Genomic DNA, 16,492 nt, shown 5'->3' on the forward strand with positions numbered 1-16,492 from the left:
GGGTACACGAAGATCACATGGAACACAGTGCAGAAGATGCGCTAATTTAAGGGTAAGCTACAAGGTGGAATAAGGAAATCATTAACAGCAGATTCTTACAATAATCCAAGTGAGAAACGATAAAGCCGTGAACTAGAACAATGTCTAGATAGGAGGGGTGCAGTGTCAAGGAACAATGAGAACTTCATGACTAAAGGAATGGGGCAGATTAAGATAGAGGCTGAGTGGCTGGCTTGCAGGGTTGAGTGCATGGTGACGCCTTCCGTGGGAGCAGTACGTCTGAGGGGACCTAGCAGTTCAGTTTGCGACCTGATTGGTTTGTCTGCATCCCACATCCAAAGAGATGGTGGAGTGAAGAGATGAGGGAAAGCTCTCAGTGCCTGAGGACAGAGGAGGGATGAAATGAGGAATCCAGGTGGAAAAAGGCTGGCCGAGAATAGAACATGGATTCCCTTATCCTCTGAGATTCACATACCAAGTATCTAAGGTACCTCTTTGTCCACTGCAAAAAGGAGTCTATCAATGAAACAAAGAGATGTATAGATAAATATACGCAGACAAAATGCATACAATCTTTTCTTTTAACTCCTAATATTATTATGGACTCAGAGATGTCAAAAGAATGGTCATCCCAGGCAAGAGGCCAAGCCACACTTCAAACCACCAGGCCTCTTGGACATTTCCCAGAGTAGCAAGCTGCTTTCTCTCATTCCCCAAATGCACTGTGGACCTTGACCAAGTCCCTGCCCTGGAGACTTCCTCCCCTTTGCCTTCTGTTCTTCCATAAATGGATTGTATTAAAATCACAGGCAACGATATGTATGTCCACCAACAGATGAATGGGTAAACAAATTGTTGTATAGCTGGACCATGGAGTAAAACATAACAGTAAAAAGGAATGAACTGTTGATATACTCAACAACATGGACGAATCTCTCAATAATTATTCTGGGTAAAAATATATATGTATATTTTTTTTTTAAAAGAAGCCAGACACACACACTCTCCCAAAAAGAATCCACACTGTGTGAATTCCATTTGTATAAAATTGTACAAAATGCAAACTAATCTATAGTGACAAGATCAGTTGTTGCTTGAAAATCGGGGTTGCAGGATCATGGAGAGGGGTAGGAGGGAGAGACTGGAAAGGGGCATGAGGAAATGTGGGGGCATGAGGCATGTGTTTATTATCTGGATTGTGGTAATGGTTTCACAGGTGTATACATATGTCAAAACTTATCAAGTTGTACACTCTATATGTACTTTATTGTAGGGCAATTATACCTCAATAAAGCTGTAAAAACATATCATCACAAAATGATCTTTAGGTGACTTCCAACCGACTTCCAACTCCATTTTTTTTCATGATTCCTCTTTGATCCCTTTACCAAACTCCTTTGAAGAAACATTATTAGCCCCGAGCAAATATCCTTTTGTTCTTAAAAGGCACCAGTCCTGGTTTTTCCAACTGAAAATAAGAGAGGAGTGTTGTAAGTAACCCCCTTCATCATTATTAAGGATATAGTTCTTCTCTTCTCCCACACTCACCAAAATCTTACTGGGATCAAATGTCCTTAAAAAAGACCTCTATTCCCTGTTTTAGGGCATAAAGAAGAAAAATCAAAAACTTTTTCCAGAAACTTCCAATCTTGTGATATAAATGAAGTGAAGACCAAGATTTTAAGAGTTGCCTGGTTCCTTCGGGGCTCACCTGGTTATTAATGATTCTGCTCTAACAGTGCAAAAAAGGCGGTCTCTTCTCCCTTCGGACTGGCTCTCTCACCAACAACAAGCTTGGTAAGAGGACTAAACAAACAGCAATCCAGAGATAGCAAGAGGTGGGTGGCTGGGGTGGGAGTACTTTTTTATCCTGCTGCAATCCACAACTGCAAAATGAACTGGCCTGATATAAAGGTTTTACAATTTGGGGGCGCCTGGGTGGCTCAGTCGTTAAGCGTCTGCCTTCGGCTCAGGTCATGATCCCAGGGTCCTGGTATGGAGCCCCGCATCAGGCTCCCCGCTCCACTGTGTTCCCTCTCTGTTCCATTGTGTTCCCTCTCTCTCTGTGTCTCTCTCTGTCAAATAAATAAAATCTTTAAAAAAAAAAAAAGATCTAAAGGTTTTGCAATTTCTGACCACTGGTCTACATTCCTGAAAGATTACATGTGAGATAAATGTGGTCACTCCATGCGTGTGTGCATTTTAAGTTGAATCATTATTTTCTCATTCATTTACTATAATGAAGAAACAGATCTTCTTGGGATCACTTGAATTCTGCTTTGCAATTTACAAGCTCTGTGGTCTTGGGTAATCCCTCGACTTCTCTAAGCTTCAACTTCCTCCTCTAGAATGGAGCTGACCGCAAAGGGCTTACCTCAAGAGTATATAAAATGAGAATGGCGTAGGGCCTGGTACATGGAAAGCACTCGATAATGCTTTATGAAATTTGTACTGTAAGTAAATATCTGTTGAAGCAGAATTTCAGAGTCCCTTATCTCTCCTTCTGATAAGCCTTCATTTGGTTATGACTCAATACCACATAACTTTAAGCTTATCCTTCTCTCACCTTCTGTCACATTAATAATCCAAATCCACAAACAGACAAGAACACATTACGGGAATTTGCTATTTAAAACAGCAACAGCTAACGTTATTGAACACTTAAAATGTATCCAACATTGTGTGCTTTTTTTCTTGAAGTATACGTGACATACAATGTTATATTAGCTTCAGGTGCACAACACAGTGATTTGACAATTCTATACGTTACTCAGTGCTCACCATGGTAAGTGTATCCACCATCTGTCACCATACAACATTATTACAATATTATGGACCATATTCCCTGTGCTGTACTTTTCATCTCCGTGACTTAATTATTTTATAACAGGAAGTTCGTAGCTCTTAATCCCCTTTGTCTATTTCGCCCTGTACCCTGACCCAGCTCCCTTCTGGAAAGTACCAGTTTGTTCTCTGTATTTAAGAGTCTGGCTTTTTGTTTGTTTGTTCATTTGTTTTGTTTTTTAGATTCCAAATATAAGTGAAATCCTATGACATTTGTCTTTCTCTGTCTGACTTACTTCACTTACCATAATACGTACCAGGTCCATCTGTGTTGTCACAAGTGGCGAAACTTCGTTTTTTTTTTTTTTTTTGTCAGAGAGAGAGAGAGCACAAGCACACAAGCAGGGGGAGTGGGAGAGGGAGAAGCAGGCTCCCTGCTGAGTAAGGAGCCCAATGCGGGACTCGATCCCAGGACCATGGGATCATGACCTGAGCCAAAGGCAGATGCTTAATGACTGAGCCACCCAGGCGCCCTGAAACTTCGTTCTTTTTTAATGGCAGAGTAATGTTCCATTGTGTATATACATACCACATCTTCTTTATCCATTCATCCAGGGATGGACACTTGGGCTGCTTCCATAGCATGACTATTGCAAATAATGCTGCCAATAAGCAGAGAGGTACCTGTATCTTTTCAAATTAGTGTTTTCATCTTCTTCAGGTAAATACCCAGTAGTGGAATTACTGGATCATATGGTATTTTTAAAACTTTTAATTTGAGAAACCTGCATACTGCTTTTCACAGTGGTCATACCAATTTACATTCCTACCAACCGTGCACGAGGGTTCTCTTCTCACCAGCTCGTTATTTCTTTTCTTTTTGATTCTAGCCATTCTGACTGGTGTGAGGTGTTATCTCATTGTGTGTGTGTGCTTTCCTTGATCTGCCATTTATTGCTTACAACAGCCCTAGAAGGTTCGAACTATTATTACCCCCATTTCACAGGTGAAGAAACTGAGGTACAGACAGATTAAATCATTTTGCAAGGTCACACAGTTAATAAGAGGCATGGGGTGGGGTGAAGGAGCAGGGTTTAAACCCAGGCAGTCTGACTCTGGAGTATCTGCACTTAACCACTACTCTTTACTGCACATTTTTTAAAAAATGGATTTTTAAAACACTTTTGTTAAAGAAATCGTCACAGGCTTACCTGCTTGATAATGCTGGATATTGTTCGAAAAATCACAGGGGCCTTAAGACAGGGAGTTTCAGAAACGCTAGATCATCGAGCATGATGGGAAGTTCCTCCCCAGCCTCTCGGCAAGGCCACAGTTAACCCAGGACTGGCAGAAAGCTTCCTGAGAACAGAATCGCACAACTTCTACTCATAGTTCATTCCAAAGTTTAACAGTCAGGAAATTCTTAAATTACAACTAACTCAGATCCTTTATGTTGTGGGCTAAGCCCCATTCCTTGGGCTGATAAACCCCAATATTTCCATTTCTCTGACTCATTCGCTCAACTATTAAAGTTATTAAGCGTGTCCAGCTGAATTATATACTGAACATGGGAGACAAAAAGCTCCTAGGTTCCGTCAGGAGATTGGCCAGGTGAGAGGAGGGAGGATTTGTAGAGACAGGGTGAGGAGACAAGAGCCCTCATTGAGAGTTATGGGCACACAGAGAGCCCAGGCAGCACCACACAGCCCACTTGTGGGCTTAACCATACAATGCTGAAACATCCCAACGCAGACTCATCCAGAGCAAACCCAGGGTGAATTCCAAGCAGAGATGCCTGGATAACCCGCGCTTTCCTTTCCCTGTGTCCTAAATCTGTCCACAACCACCATCTTGCCATTTTCTCTGTGTAAAAGCTTTTCATTTACTGAGCGCTGCAATTAAGTGGACTCTTTCTCTTCTGCAAACAAAATAACTTAAGTGGCTGAATTAGAAATGTCCCAATGTAATGCTGCTGAACAGCCAAGGCTGCGGACAACGTGACGCCCTTAGACTGGGACACACGAGAGATCTAGATCCTGCTCCTGGTGCCACTACGCCTTCAGCCTGCATTTACTGAGTACCTACGCACCGGGAAATGCCGACGCAGTCCCGGCCCTCAGGGAACCTACCGTCCAGCCTGGGAGACGGTGGCACGCACCAGCCCTGTGGACTGCGGGCAGGTGTTTCAAAGGCAGTTAAGCTCCCAATGTTAAGGAAGCGCCAAGGAGGCTTTCATCCACTGTTACCCTAGCACCTCCCTGAGCTCAAGATTCTGTTCACTAAAACTGGGATAATAATTCCTTCTTAAACTGTTGGATGGTGCTGTGGGGGCCTCAAAGGCCAAGGCTCCTAGAAAAGCATAAAGGGCAATTCAAAATAGGGACTGTTTGTTGATGAACGACGTAGTGGGGCCAACCCACGCATTAAAAGACGAGCTTGGTTCAGCGTCGCCATAGGCAAGCGTGAGCAAAGGGCTAGAACGGTGGCAACTCGCTGGTACCTCCTCCGGAAAACAACACACTTGACCTAATGGGGGTGGTCCGGAGCAAATTCCAAAGTTAGAACCTCGGAAAGCGACCCTCAGTCACTCAGCACCCGCGGCCACGAGCGTCCCCCTCTCCCCCCCCCCCCGCCCCCGCCTCCGCCTCCGCCTCCGCCTCACTCTCCAGGCACTCCGCACCGTCCCCACCCTGGAAACCCTAAGCCGAGATCCTGACGGGCCGGACCGAGCTCCGGGCGCCCCCTGGCGGCCAGGCGCGGACTCTGGCCGCTCCGAGAGCGGGGGCGGGGCTAACGAACTAAGGGGGGGTTCTTCTCGCGTGAACTAATGGCGTCATCAAAGCGACAGGCCCGGAAGGAAGTAGCGTGTGGAGGGCGTGGCGGTTTCTACGGTTGCACGGGGGTTCAGACGAGTACGGAGCGCCTGGAGGGACAGCCTGGTACGCGGCCCCCGCCCCTTACTGTGCGCACTGGGCCTAGTTGCGGCTGCCGGCCGAAGCTCATCGGCGGTTCTCCTGGGCCCCAGCCCCAGCAACCTCTCTCCTTCCGGAGCGAGAAAGCAACCCTTTTCTGTTCCGTCCCTTCCCCGCGAGCCCCAGGGCGCTTGGGACGCGCGACCCTCTTTCGGAAGAGGGCAGGGAAGGGGCGCGAGTTGGGGGCGGGGAGGGGAGCATTTGCAGAAAGGACGCAGCTGCAGATCGGTAGCTGGAGTCCGCTACGGTAAAATAAGCGCCTCGCAGACGTCTGAGCCCGAGTTATGTTAGCCCCGGGAGGCAGAATCCACGCCCTGCGCGGGTGGGCCCAGGCACTCCTGGCTGTGAACTTTGCTGTCAGTTACCGTCGTTTTTCCAGATCCTTCAGTGTTCAGGAAATGAGTCTCCAGATGCCAGCTCTTTCTCGTCCTAGTGCTTCCCACCCTGGGGAACCCTCTTTCTCCTCTAACCATGGGCGTGGGCACCGGTGAGGTGCCAAGTGCCGGTCTTCCCACCCTGGGGAACTCTCTTTCTCCTCTAACCATGGGCGTGGGCACCGGTGAGGTGCCAAGTGCCGGTCTTCCCACCCTGGGGAACTCTCTTTCTCCTCTAACCATGGGCGTGGGCACCGGTTAGGTGCAAAGTGCCGGTCTTCCCACCCTGGGGAACCCTTTTTCTCCTCTAACCATGGGCGTGGGCACCGGTCAGGTGCAAAGTGCCAGTCAAGTGTATGGGAGGGTGTATTCAGAGCCCTCCCCCGTTTAGATCCAAAGGAACAACTGGGAAGGTGGACGAAAGGCCAGAGAATCCCACCATGTGAACTCTGCTCACATGCTGACTCTGTCTCTCCAGCATCTGAAAGGAGTAAATAATGGTTTCCTTTGAAACGGCAGGCAATTAGGACTGGGAGGCTCTGACCAGAATTACATAGCCACAACTGCCTGTCATTTGACATCCTCTGTAATTTGGGCAACATACTGCAGCTGCCTCTCTTCCCTTTTACTAGTATGAGTGACTCCAGTGACAGCACATTCGTGTTCACAGGAAGAGAAGGCTGTGTTCTGAACGCTGCCCAATTGGCACTGGTTCTCTCTTGGGGCCCGGCTGTATCTGGAGCCACTGCCTCTGGGAGGTAGGGAATATGATCCCACAGCTAAGGAAGGAGTAGGAATGTTGCCTGAGAACAAGGATGAAGAGAGTTGTAGATCTAGCCTTGTGTTCATAGTACAACAGGCTCGGCCTGAGCCACTTGTAGGGAGCTCAGCTTAGTGAGGTTCTCTCCCTGTCATAGCTTTTCTCCTGCACGTCGGACTACACACGTCTTCCTGCGTCTTTTTCCCTAGGATAAAGGTTCGCTGATGGCTCAGTTGGGAGCAGTTGTGGCTGTGGCTTCCAGTTTCTTTTGTGCATCTCTCTTCTCAGCCGTGCACAAGATAGAAGAGGGACATATTGGGGTGTATTACAGGTAAGGAAGAGACAGAAGCTTGCAACTCCCTGTTAAATGTCTCTTTCTCCTAGTTACTGTCTGGCAGATTCTGTTGATTATTGTCCATTGAATAGAGGAGTCTTTTTTGACAGACACAGCGAGAGAGGGAACACAAGCAGGGGGAGTAGGAGAGGGAGAAACAGGCTTCCTGCGGAGCAGGGAGCCCGATGCGGGACTCGATCCCAGGACCCTGAGATCATGACCTGAGCCGAAGGCAGATGCCCAATGACTGAGCCACCCAGGCACCCCTAGAGGAGTCTTTTTAGATTGAGCTGTGGTGTCAGTGACCATGGAAGGGGACATATACACACACACACTCAATATAAATGTAAATATAAAATTTAATAGTCTTAAGTTGATGCCATGGGTGGTGAACGATAAATGCGTCTAGAGATTTAGAGACAAGATCTAAAGGAAACCAGTGCTTGCAGATCATCTCTGAAACATTGTTTTCTCCTACATCCCTCCCGGGCATCTTGGCGCCACAAGGTTACCTCCAATGAGCACCAGTTCTTGATGGCAACTTGAGGAGCTAGCCTGCTCTGCTGATTTCAAGAGCTACCCACTCTTGAAAATTAACATTTCAGGAAAAAAGAAGAATCCTGCAGATTGATCTATATCAATCAAGGCAAGCCCTAGAGTAGCGGTTCTTATAAGAAAGGAGCCCGTTGCATCACTGTTTATTTTATTGCTCTATTTTTTAAAAAAATAATGTATTTTTCCTTCATAATGCAAAGCAAGGAAGCACTTATAAATCTTGGGTTGCTTTCCTTTCAGTAACTTCCATAACCAAGGTTTTTCTTTAAGTCTTTTACAAACTCCTTCTTATATGTGCCCAAGATGCTTATTGCGGGATTGCCAATAGCAAGTTCTAGAAGTCTCATTGGGCTCCTCTCTCCCCTTTATTTCTCCCCACCTTCTGCTCATACGTCCCCAAAAAAGGCTTTTAATTTTGTTACCCTTTACATATAACTTGGCTCTAAAGGTAAAATACTACTGCCCAAAGAAGATACGTAAATGATTTTTAAAGCGTTCTCAAAATTATTATTTTGGTTGTTCATGCCCCTGGACTCCCAACATTAGTACAGTTAGTTGATAAATGTATTACTGGATTTAACTGCCCCCGTGGATTGCGCCAAGCTCAACGGGTATGACAAAGTAAAACAGACTTCCTCTTCTGTTAAGGATTGCCGGGGATCCTGCTGTCTTAATTCCACTTAGCCCATGTGCCTGTTTTTCCTGCCACAAAAGCATGAATAATGGCTTTATGTTTTACCATCAGGCTTCCTAGAATATTAGGGTTGAGCTGAGAGGAAGGGGTCTGTGGACAGGCTCGGGCACATGTCTCACTCTGTATGAAATGTTTATGGGGCCGTAGAGAAGGTCGGTGCAAATAGTATTGCTGCAGTTGTTACCTCTTGCTGAACTGCCTCTTTCTCTTCTACAGGGGCGGAGCCCTCCTGACTTCCACCAGCGGCCCAGGTTTCCATCTCATGCTTCCTTTCATCACATCATATAAGTCTGTGCAGGTAAACTGGGCTTGTGGGGCATGTTTGGGCCACTGCAGGTTTGGGGTGTTGGCAAACGCATAATTTGGAGTTATTTCCCATTAGATGAGTATAATGCCTCTTCAAGGAATCATATATACATATGATGTATTAAATGTATATATAAAGAATGAGGCTCCATGAGCCACATACCCTAGAGCTTTATTTGATTGTTGAAAGAGTTGAATGGGGTCATTGCCTTGGCCCATTGGCCCCAGCTGGGAATTATTTCTTCACTTCAAGGTAGAGCCAGAGAAGAATCTGTTCCGAATGTACAGAAGGAAAAGTAGGGTGTGTGTGTCTGTGTTTTCAATCACAGGTTACCAAGATAAGTGGAAATAAAACATGGTAGTTTTGCTGGTTCTTATTTGAACTTCATAGATGTGAACATAATTTGGGGGGGGTTGGGGGGGAGAGGAAAGTTGGACTTGGTGAAGGGAAATAACATCTAAAGGAGGAGTAGGATTAGTTATAACGGATAGAAAGCCTGGCTAAGATAGACTAGCTAGCCGTCTTTGAAGTATGTCCAGCCAAGAGGGATAAGATTTAGAGGATGACTTTTAAACTGACCCAGGAAGATATACTGGGACACCTCCTCAGCATTCTCCGTGTTCATTTCTTCTACCATTTCCTGTGTTTGATGGTTTTCTGAGTGCATTTGTGCCCAGGACCATAGGAGTCTCACAGAATGCTGAGAAGGGGCAGGGCCAGGTTAAATACAGAATCCTCTTGTTTCAAGACTAGTAAAGGAAGACTGTAGAGGTAAGACAGGTCTTAAGACTCCTAATCCAGGGTCTTTTTTACTAAACCATTATTAGATTGTTCATATGGTGATTCACTTACAGTGAAGCTGGGGTAGGTACCTTTGTTCATCTAAGTCTCACACCCTGTGTAAATAAAGAGGATTAGGGGGAATATTCATGTTTTGTTTTGTTTTGTTCTTGAGAGTTTATTTCTTTATTTATTTGACAGAGAGAGACACAGCGAGAGAGGAAACACAAGCAGGGGGAGTGGGAGAGGGAGAAGCAGGCTTCCCGTGGAGCAGGGAGCCTGATGCGGGGCTTGATCCCAGGACCCTGGGATCATGACCTGAGCTGAAGGCAGACACTTAATGACTGAGCCACCCAGGCAGAGTATTCATGTTTAACAAGGCCAAAGCTCAACCCAGATAACCTCAAGGACTGGGAGTTTGGGATTCCAAAACTAAGTTACTGTGCTTGTCACTGCCCATTTTACAGCATTTTATGTCCCCTTTATTTCTAGACCACACTGCAGACAGATGAGGTGAAGAACGTGCCTTGCGGGACTAGGTAAGGTACCCGGAGTGAAGCAGCTAAGCCTATGTCAGTGGAAGGGCTGTCTGGCTCCTAGAGACAGTGAAAGGAGAGGCATTCCTTCTCGGTGGTTTTACCAAGTTCCCTACCTCCTTGCTCCCTCAGTTCTGATTTGACTAGGCCATGCGGTGCAGTAGGGAAAATCACAGAAGGTAGACAGCTTCAGGAGGGCCTTGAATGCTGTGCTAAGTGTGGGCTTTTTCTGTTACAAGTGAAGATCCACTAAAAGCTTTCAGCAGATAAATGACTTGGTAGAGGAAGGTACATTTAGCATAACCAGCTATGGAGAATGTCATAAAGGTAGGAGGTGACCTCAGGGTCTGGAAATCCAAACAGAAGACCACTCTAGTGGTCTGGTGGAAAAGTAAAGAAGGTCTAAACTGGAATAGAATCACAGACCACCATCATGAGGAAATATGTGGGCAAATCCAGAATTAGGGCATCGCACAGGACAGCTGGCCTGATGGCATCACAAGGAGGAGCTTTGGGTTGAAAAGGAGACCTAAAAGACATAAACAAAGCCATGGTGAGCCTTAATTAGAACCTGGTTCAAAAATACCATCTATGAAAGTCAGGGGAACTGGATTAGTCCACTCGGGCGGCCATAGAGACTACAGCAGACTGCGTCCAAGGAGCCAGCAGGGTTGGTTTCTGGTGAAGCCTCTTTTCCTCGATGGCAGATGGCGACTTTGCCGTGTCCTCACATGGCCTTTCCTCAGTGCACGCAGGGAGAAGATCTCTGGTGTCTGCCTCTGTTCCTTTACCAAGCCCGTCAGGTTGGGGCCCCACCCCTATGACCTCATGGAGCCTTAATTACCACCTTACGGCCCTATCTCAATACAGTCACAAGGGGGTTTTAGAGTTTCAGCAAATGGATTTTTGGAAAGCACACCGTTCAGTCCATAACAGGAACAACTGGGGAAATTGGAATAAGGACTGGGTATTAGAGGCTGTTAAGGAATTATTTGCTAATTTTCTTAGGTTTGGGAATGGAGCCAGACTACATAGAATGTCATTATTCCTCAGTGATGTTACTTACTAACGTGTTAAGGGAGAAACAGTATCATGACTGCAACTTACTTTTGGAATGCTCAGCGTAAAAAAGCAGATCAATCTATAAGGTGAACTGTTAACAATTGCTAAATTTAGGTGTTTATGTACGGATGTTAGTTGTATTATTTCAGTGTTTTTGTGTGCTTAGAATTATTTATAATGAATATTTGTGGGGAAAGGAAAATGCTGAAACAAAGTGATGGTGAAGACAAAGTGAGAAACGGTGACCATAAGATCCCACTGTGGCCTTCTAAGTTCTGAGAATTCCTTGACTTTTCTTTTCCCTTCAATGGACTGTTTTAATCAAAAGGCATTGCAGATTCAACAGATATGAACTATTCTTTTCTTCCTGCCACCCAGAAGTTTCACTTTTCTCCTTATGGAGATATCTTGAGGAGGTGTGGTTTCTCGGGAGATTGTGTTCTTGCTCTAAGCTCTGAAGATTCCTGCTTGGAGATATCATGCCCTCTGGCCTCCCGTGAACTCCTCTGCTCCTTTTCTGCCAAGTCACACACCTGATGCCATCACCGAGAGACAGCACTATATTCCAGAGCAGACTGGTGACTTCTTTGTTCTTTCTTCCCCCAACAGTGGTGGTGTGATGATCTACTTTGACCGAATTGAAGTGGTGAACTTCTTGGTCCCAAATGCAGGTACGTTTTTCCAGTTGACCTTCACCACCGGCTTACTTTGCCCAGCATGTCCCCCCACCCCCACCCCCACCCCAGGTCTGTCGCAGCACCTCAGGCTGGGAGAGCCACTGTGTCTGAGAAAGGGAGTCCTGCCTTTTCTGACTCTGCAATCCCGCCTTCCCTCCCAGTGTATGACATCGTGAAGAACTACACTGCCGACTACGACAAGGCCCTCATCTTCAACAAGATCCATCACGAGCTGAACCAGTTCTGCAGTGTGCATACGCTTCAGGAGGTCTACATCGAGCTCTTTGGTAAGAAAGCCTCTGCTGGCTGTAGCATGCCTCAGCTGCTGTTTGGCCCACCGCCTACTGCTGAGCCACCGTGGGGGAGGATGGGTTCCCATGGACAGAAAGTGTCAAAGAACCCCGTGCCCGGGAACTGGTCCCACGTGAAATTTCTAGAAAATTTTGATGACAGTGGCAGAAGGTCATGAAAGCAGGTGAGCCTTGGCCACAGGGATCACGGTGGACTAGGGGACTCCTGGCCCGAATCAGAGGACTGGAAGGCAGGGGCATTCCCACTGTCTCTAAAACAGCCTTCTGTAATGAAGACAGGGCCTATTCTAGAGGAAGAACCTTCAAGATTATCCAGCCCAACGGCCTCATTTCCAGAGAAGGGGACTGAGGCCCAAAGAGAAAGTTGCAGAGCTAGTTGGAAGCAGAGCTGAGGCTAGAACCTTCCTCTCCTGGCTCTGGCTTCAGAGTGCTTCTCGGCCCACCACCCTGCATGAAGGGCCCCCGGGAAAGGTGAGGAGGACCTAGAAGTGGGACAAGGACTGTAGCTGCTTGAAGTTCTTAGTTTCTGTAAGCCTATACACGTAGAGATGAATAGGAAAACACTTAAAATAATCCACGTCCTTAAGTACATACTTTTTGACCTTTTTAACCAGTCAAAGTAAACATAGCCTGACTTTAGCAGCAAGGGAAAGAAACAGTTCAGTAATTGTTCTAGCTCTTTTGTGGTTAAGTATTATGTTTAAGCTTGCTGCCAGAAGTTTTCTAGTGGCCAGTGCTGAAAGTAAATGATAGTACAACTATTCTTGATACCAGGACTGGACAGTGTCTTTTCCCAGGAATCTTCATTAAAAAGGACCCTGAGAGAATGTGCCACGGAGTAGACAGGAGCGGGGAGGGACCCTGGTGCTGCCCGTGATCTCAATCAGAGCCCGTTGCACACTATTTCTGATTGGGGAAATCATCAGAATCACTTTAATTTCTCTGCAGTAGAAAATGAATCTAAATTCACTTTACAGGGTTTAGATGCAGTATGCTTTTAAGAAAAAGTCTGTAAATTTGGTATTGTTTGTTTTACCTCAAACTGAGAGCGTTTTATAAAATAGCATCAGTTGTCTCTCTAGCCCTGGTTTTAGAACTTGTGCCACTAAAGGAATACTTGAAAGCATTTGAAACAACAAGAGACAAAGGACTCTAACTTCCATGAAGAGAAAATGAAAATAGGAAATTGTTTTGCGTTAGAAAACTTCTTACTGTCAGGGCGCCTGGAAGGCTCGGTCCGTGGAGCATGCAGCTCTTGATCTCAGAGTCGTGGATTCGAGCCCCACATTGGATGTTGAGATTACGAAAAAATAAAATCTTTAAAAAAGACCAAAAAAAGGAAACTTCATATTGCCCAAGAGATAAACTTAATAGCTTAGTGAAGCTTATTGTACAGAGAAGCTGGGAAAATGTAATTGCTTTGAAATTTTCTTTTTTTTTAAGTTACGTCTTTTGAACAAACACTGTCTTGCTTAGAATCTATTTGTGTCTGGAAAGGAGGAATTCATGTCTCTAATCCCATTCCTAGAACGTGGGAGGTTTTCCCTAGTTCTGTCCTCTTAGGACTCACGGCCCTGACTTCCAGCATTACTGTGTAATTCTCATCACTGCTTACGCTAGTACATACTCTCTGTCCATCTTATAAAAACATGTCATAGTTCTTGTTCAGCAGTTGACCTGCGGCAGCCTCTTTGTGTAATGTAACCTAATCTGCACTTATCTGCATGACTATAATGTATAAACAGCTTATTACCAATATTACTTTGGTAATAAACCACCTGGCAAAATAATTCTTCCAGATTTTCCTAGAGAGTTATGAGCCCAGGACCACAGGTGTCTGCTTTAACTCAGATATAATTTGGTCTAATAAATGACTGTTTATTTTTTTTATTTTTTTTTTTTAAAGATTTTATTTATTTGTTTGAGAGAGAGAATGAGATAGAGCATGAGAGGGTCAGAGGGAGAAGCAGACTCCCCGCTGAGCGGGGAGCTCAATGCGGAACTCGATCCCGGGACTCCAGGATCATGACCTGAGCCGAAGGCAGTCGCTTAGCCGACTGAGCCACCCAGGCGCCCAACTGTTTATTTTTAACTTAGGGAGGGCACAGAATATCTCGAAGTTCGGTTGGTATCCTATTGAAGTTAGAAAATATGAAATGTGATGTTTATCTGTGGCTGTCAAATTGTTAAACACGTACCAGGTCTGAGGTGCTGCCTTTTGGGCCATTTCTCCCTCATGCTGAGAGGCCTGTGAGAGTATATCCCGTGCGTGGAAATGTTAAAATCCCTTGCTTACCTATATGACAGTAGAGGATAGTGCTGTTTTAAAGCATAAAACAGCCCTAAAAATTAAAGCAAGTAATTAAACAAGTGTATTATTTTGGCTCCTAAGTAGCTTGAGCACATCACTGAACTTCCATGAGCCTCAGTCTGGTCCAGGCATCTGTTAAAGGCAGGGAGTTCCACTTGCTGTTCCTCAGAGGCCCCTGTTTTGGGCAACAGTGACCAAAAATGGCCACTTAAAGCGGGTGGCAGCTGACAGTGAGGGAGGTGATCCAGTTCGGATGCCCAGCCTGGTTCCGTGGAGTCTTCCCAGCGCCGTCCAGGATCTTCCCGAGGACCTCGAGGGCAGGGCGTCAGGAAGAGAAGGCCCCGGCCAGAGAGGGCAGCTGTGGGTGCTGCAGGACCCCAGCCAGAAGAGGGGTCAGTCAGAGCTCCTCCTACACTTGCCTATGAACCAACTCCCATGTGAATTCCAGACAGAGCAATCAGGGCCAAAGCAAACGACAGACGACTCGGGCTCGTTTCCAGAACCATAAATTTTCGTTTTCCCTCCTGTGTTCTTTGATGGAGTTCTTTTTTTTAAAATTTTTTTTTAAAGATTTTATTTATTTATTTGACAGAGACATCGAAAGAGGGAACACAAGCAGGGGGAGTGGGAGAGGGAGAGGCAGGCTTCCCGTGGAGCAGGGAGCCCGATGCAGGGCTCGATCCCAGGACCCTGGGATCATGACCTGAGCCAAAGGCAGACACTTAATGACTGAGCCACCCAGGCGCCCCTTTGATGGAGTTCTTAATGGAAATAGTCTTCCTTGGGGCCTTCATTGACGTCAGAGTCTGTTTTTCTTTTAGGAACTTCTAAAATGACTGGATTTCAATGGCTTGGCTCTCTTCGAACTACCTAGCATAGCCACTCCACCTTCCTTCCTCTTGAAAACAGGGTGCCTGCCTTCTCTTTAGCTGCTGTTGTCTAGGGGAAGGCTGCCGCCCGACTCAAGAAATATGCGAGAATTGTTTGTTCTTTTTCTTATTAAAGCTCAGTTTCCTTTCGGGCAAGGTTGCTATTTTCTACAGCCTCGGGTGATTTTATCTGGAGGCCACAGGAAAAGGATACTCTCACATCCAGCTTGCGTGGAGGGGCTACATAGGCGTGTTGCTTTGAAAGATGTGCCAGGGGATCTTCGGATTTCTGGGCTCTGATAAGCACTCTGCCTTGGAAAGCCCTTTGGCCTGTCAGGTGCATTCTTGAGTGGTGTTTTAGTTTGTCCTCTACCCGCCTGCTTTCCTCCACCCTGCCTACAAAGTGTAACAACAACTTTTTCTGTCTTTCTTGATTTCAGATCAGATTGATGAAAACCTCAAGCTGGCTTTACAACAGGACCTGACCTCCATGGCCCCCGGGCTTGTCATCCAAGTAAGCATTGCCGCAGTGGGAACACCCTCTGCTGAAGGGGCAGCCCCCCTTCCAAGGGATGTCCTTTTTGTGCAGGAAGATGAAGAGCCAGTGGGAGCTGCTTCTGTCCCTCACCACCCTCACCTTCCCATCACGTGCTATTTTTATCCTCCAGGCTGTGCGGGTGACCAAGCCCAATATACCTGAGGCGATCCGCAGAAACTACGAGTTGATGTGAGTATTCCCTCTGCCCAAGCTATATCCACCACTCTCTCCCACCCCACCCCCCACCTCATCCCATCCCAGAGTTAACCGAAGCCGTGCCAGACGCTCATTGCCCTTCTTGAGCGTTCGTTACAGCCCATCGCTTTGTAAGATGGACCGGGTGTGTCAGGAGAACCACCTGGGCTCTGGAACTGTGATGGAGAGCCACAGGAGAAGCTCTTTCAGGTAGTGATGCTTTGAAAAGGGCCAGGGGGTATTGTTTGTGCTTCATGGCTCATACCAAAGAAGATGGGAGCGAAAGGTGCTTAAGTGGGCTGGCAGGTGCATTTTACCAAAGTAAATTATGCTTTATTTCCCACAAGTGAGTTATTTTGGAGGAGAAAGAGAGCCATGTTACCATCTGCAACAGATCTGCTTTTTTTTTTTTTTTTTTAAAGATTTTACTTAT

General features: G+C 46.2%; 1 protein-coding gene across 2 annotated transcripts in view; it reads left to right on the forward strand.

The window, feature by feature from the left end:
• The first annotated feature begins 5,631 nt into the window (after positions 1 to 5,631).
• The window catches only part of ERLIN2 (ER lipid raft associated 2), an 18,142-nt gene continuing 7,281 nt past the window's right edge, over positions 5,632 to 16,492 (forward strand). The window contains exons 1-8 of one of the 2 annotated variants that reach the window (XM_081809010.1): positions 5,632 to 5,723; positions 7,100 to 7,221; positions 8,690 to 8,771; positions 10,053 to 10,099; positions 11,768 to 11,829; positions 11,997 to 12,122; positions 15,767 to 15,840; positions 15,995 to 16,053. In XM_081809010.1, coding sequence (XP_081665136.1) covers positions 7,115 to 7,221; positions 8,690 to 8,771; positions 10,053 to 10,099; positions 11,768 to 11,829; positions 11,997 to 12,122; positions 15,767 to 15,840; positions 15,995 to 16,053 — 557 coding nt within the window. In that variant the 5' untranslated portion in view covers positions 5,632 to 5,723; positions 7,100 to 7,114. The other variant, XM_081809014.1, reaches the window with a different exon arrangement.

Source organism: Leptonychotes weddellii, chromosome 2, assembly GCF_054177405.1.
Source record: "Leptonychotes weddellii isolate Sample4059 chromosome 2, ASM5417740v2, whole genome shotgun sequence".
Taxonomy (NCBI): domain Eukaryota; kingdom Metazoa; phylum Chordata; class Mammalia; order Carnivora; family Phocidae; genus Leptonychotes; species Leptonychotes weddellii.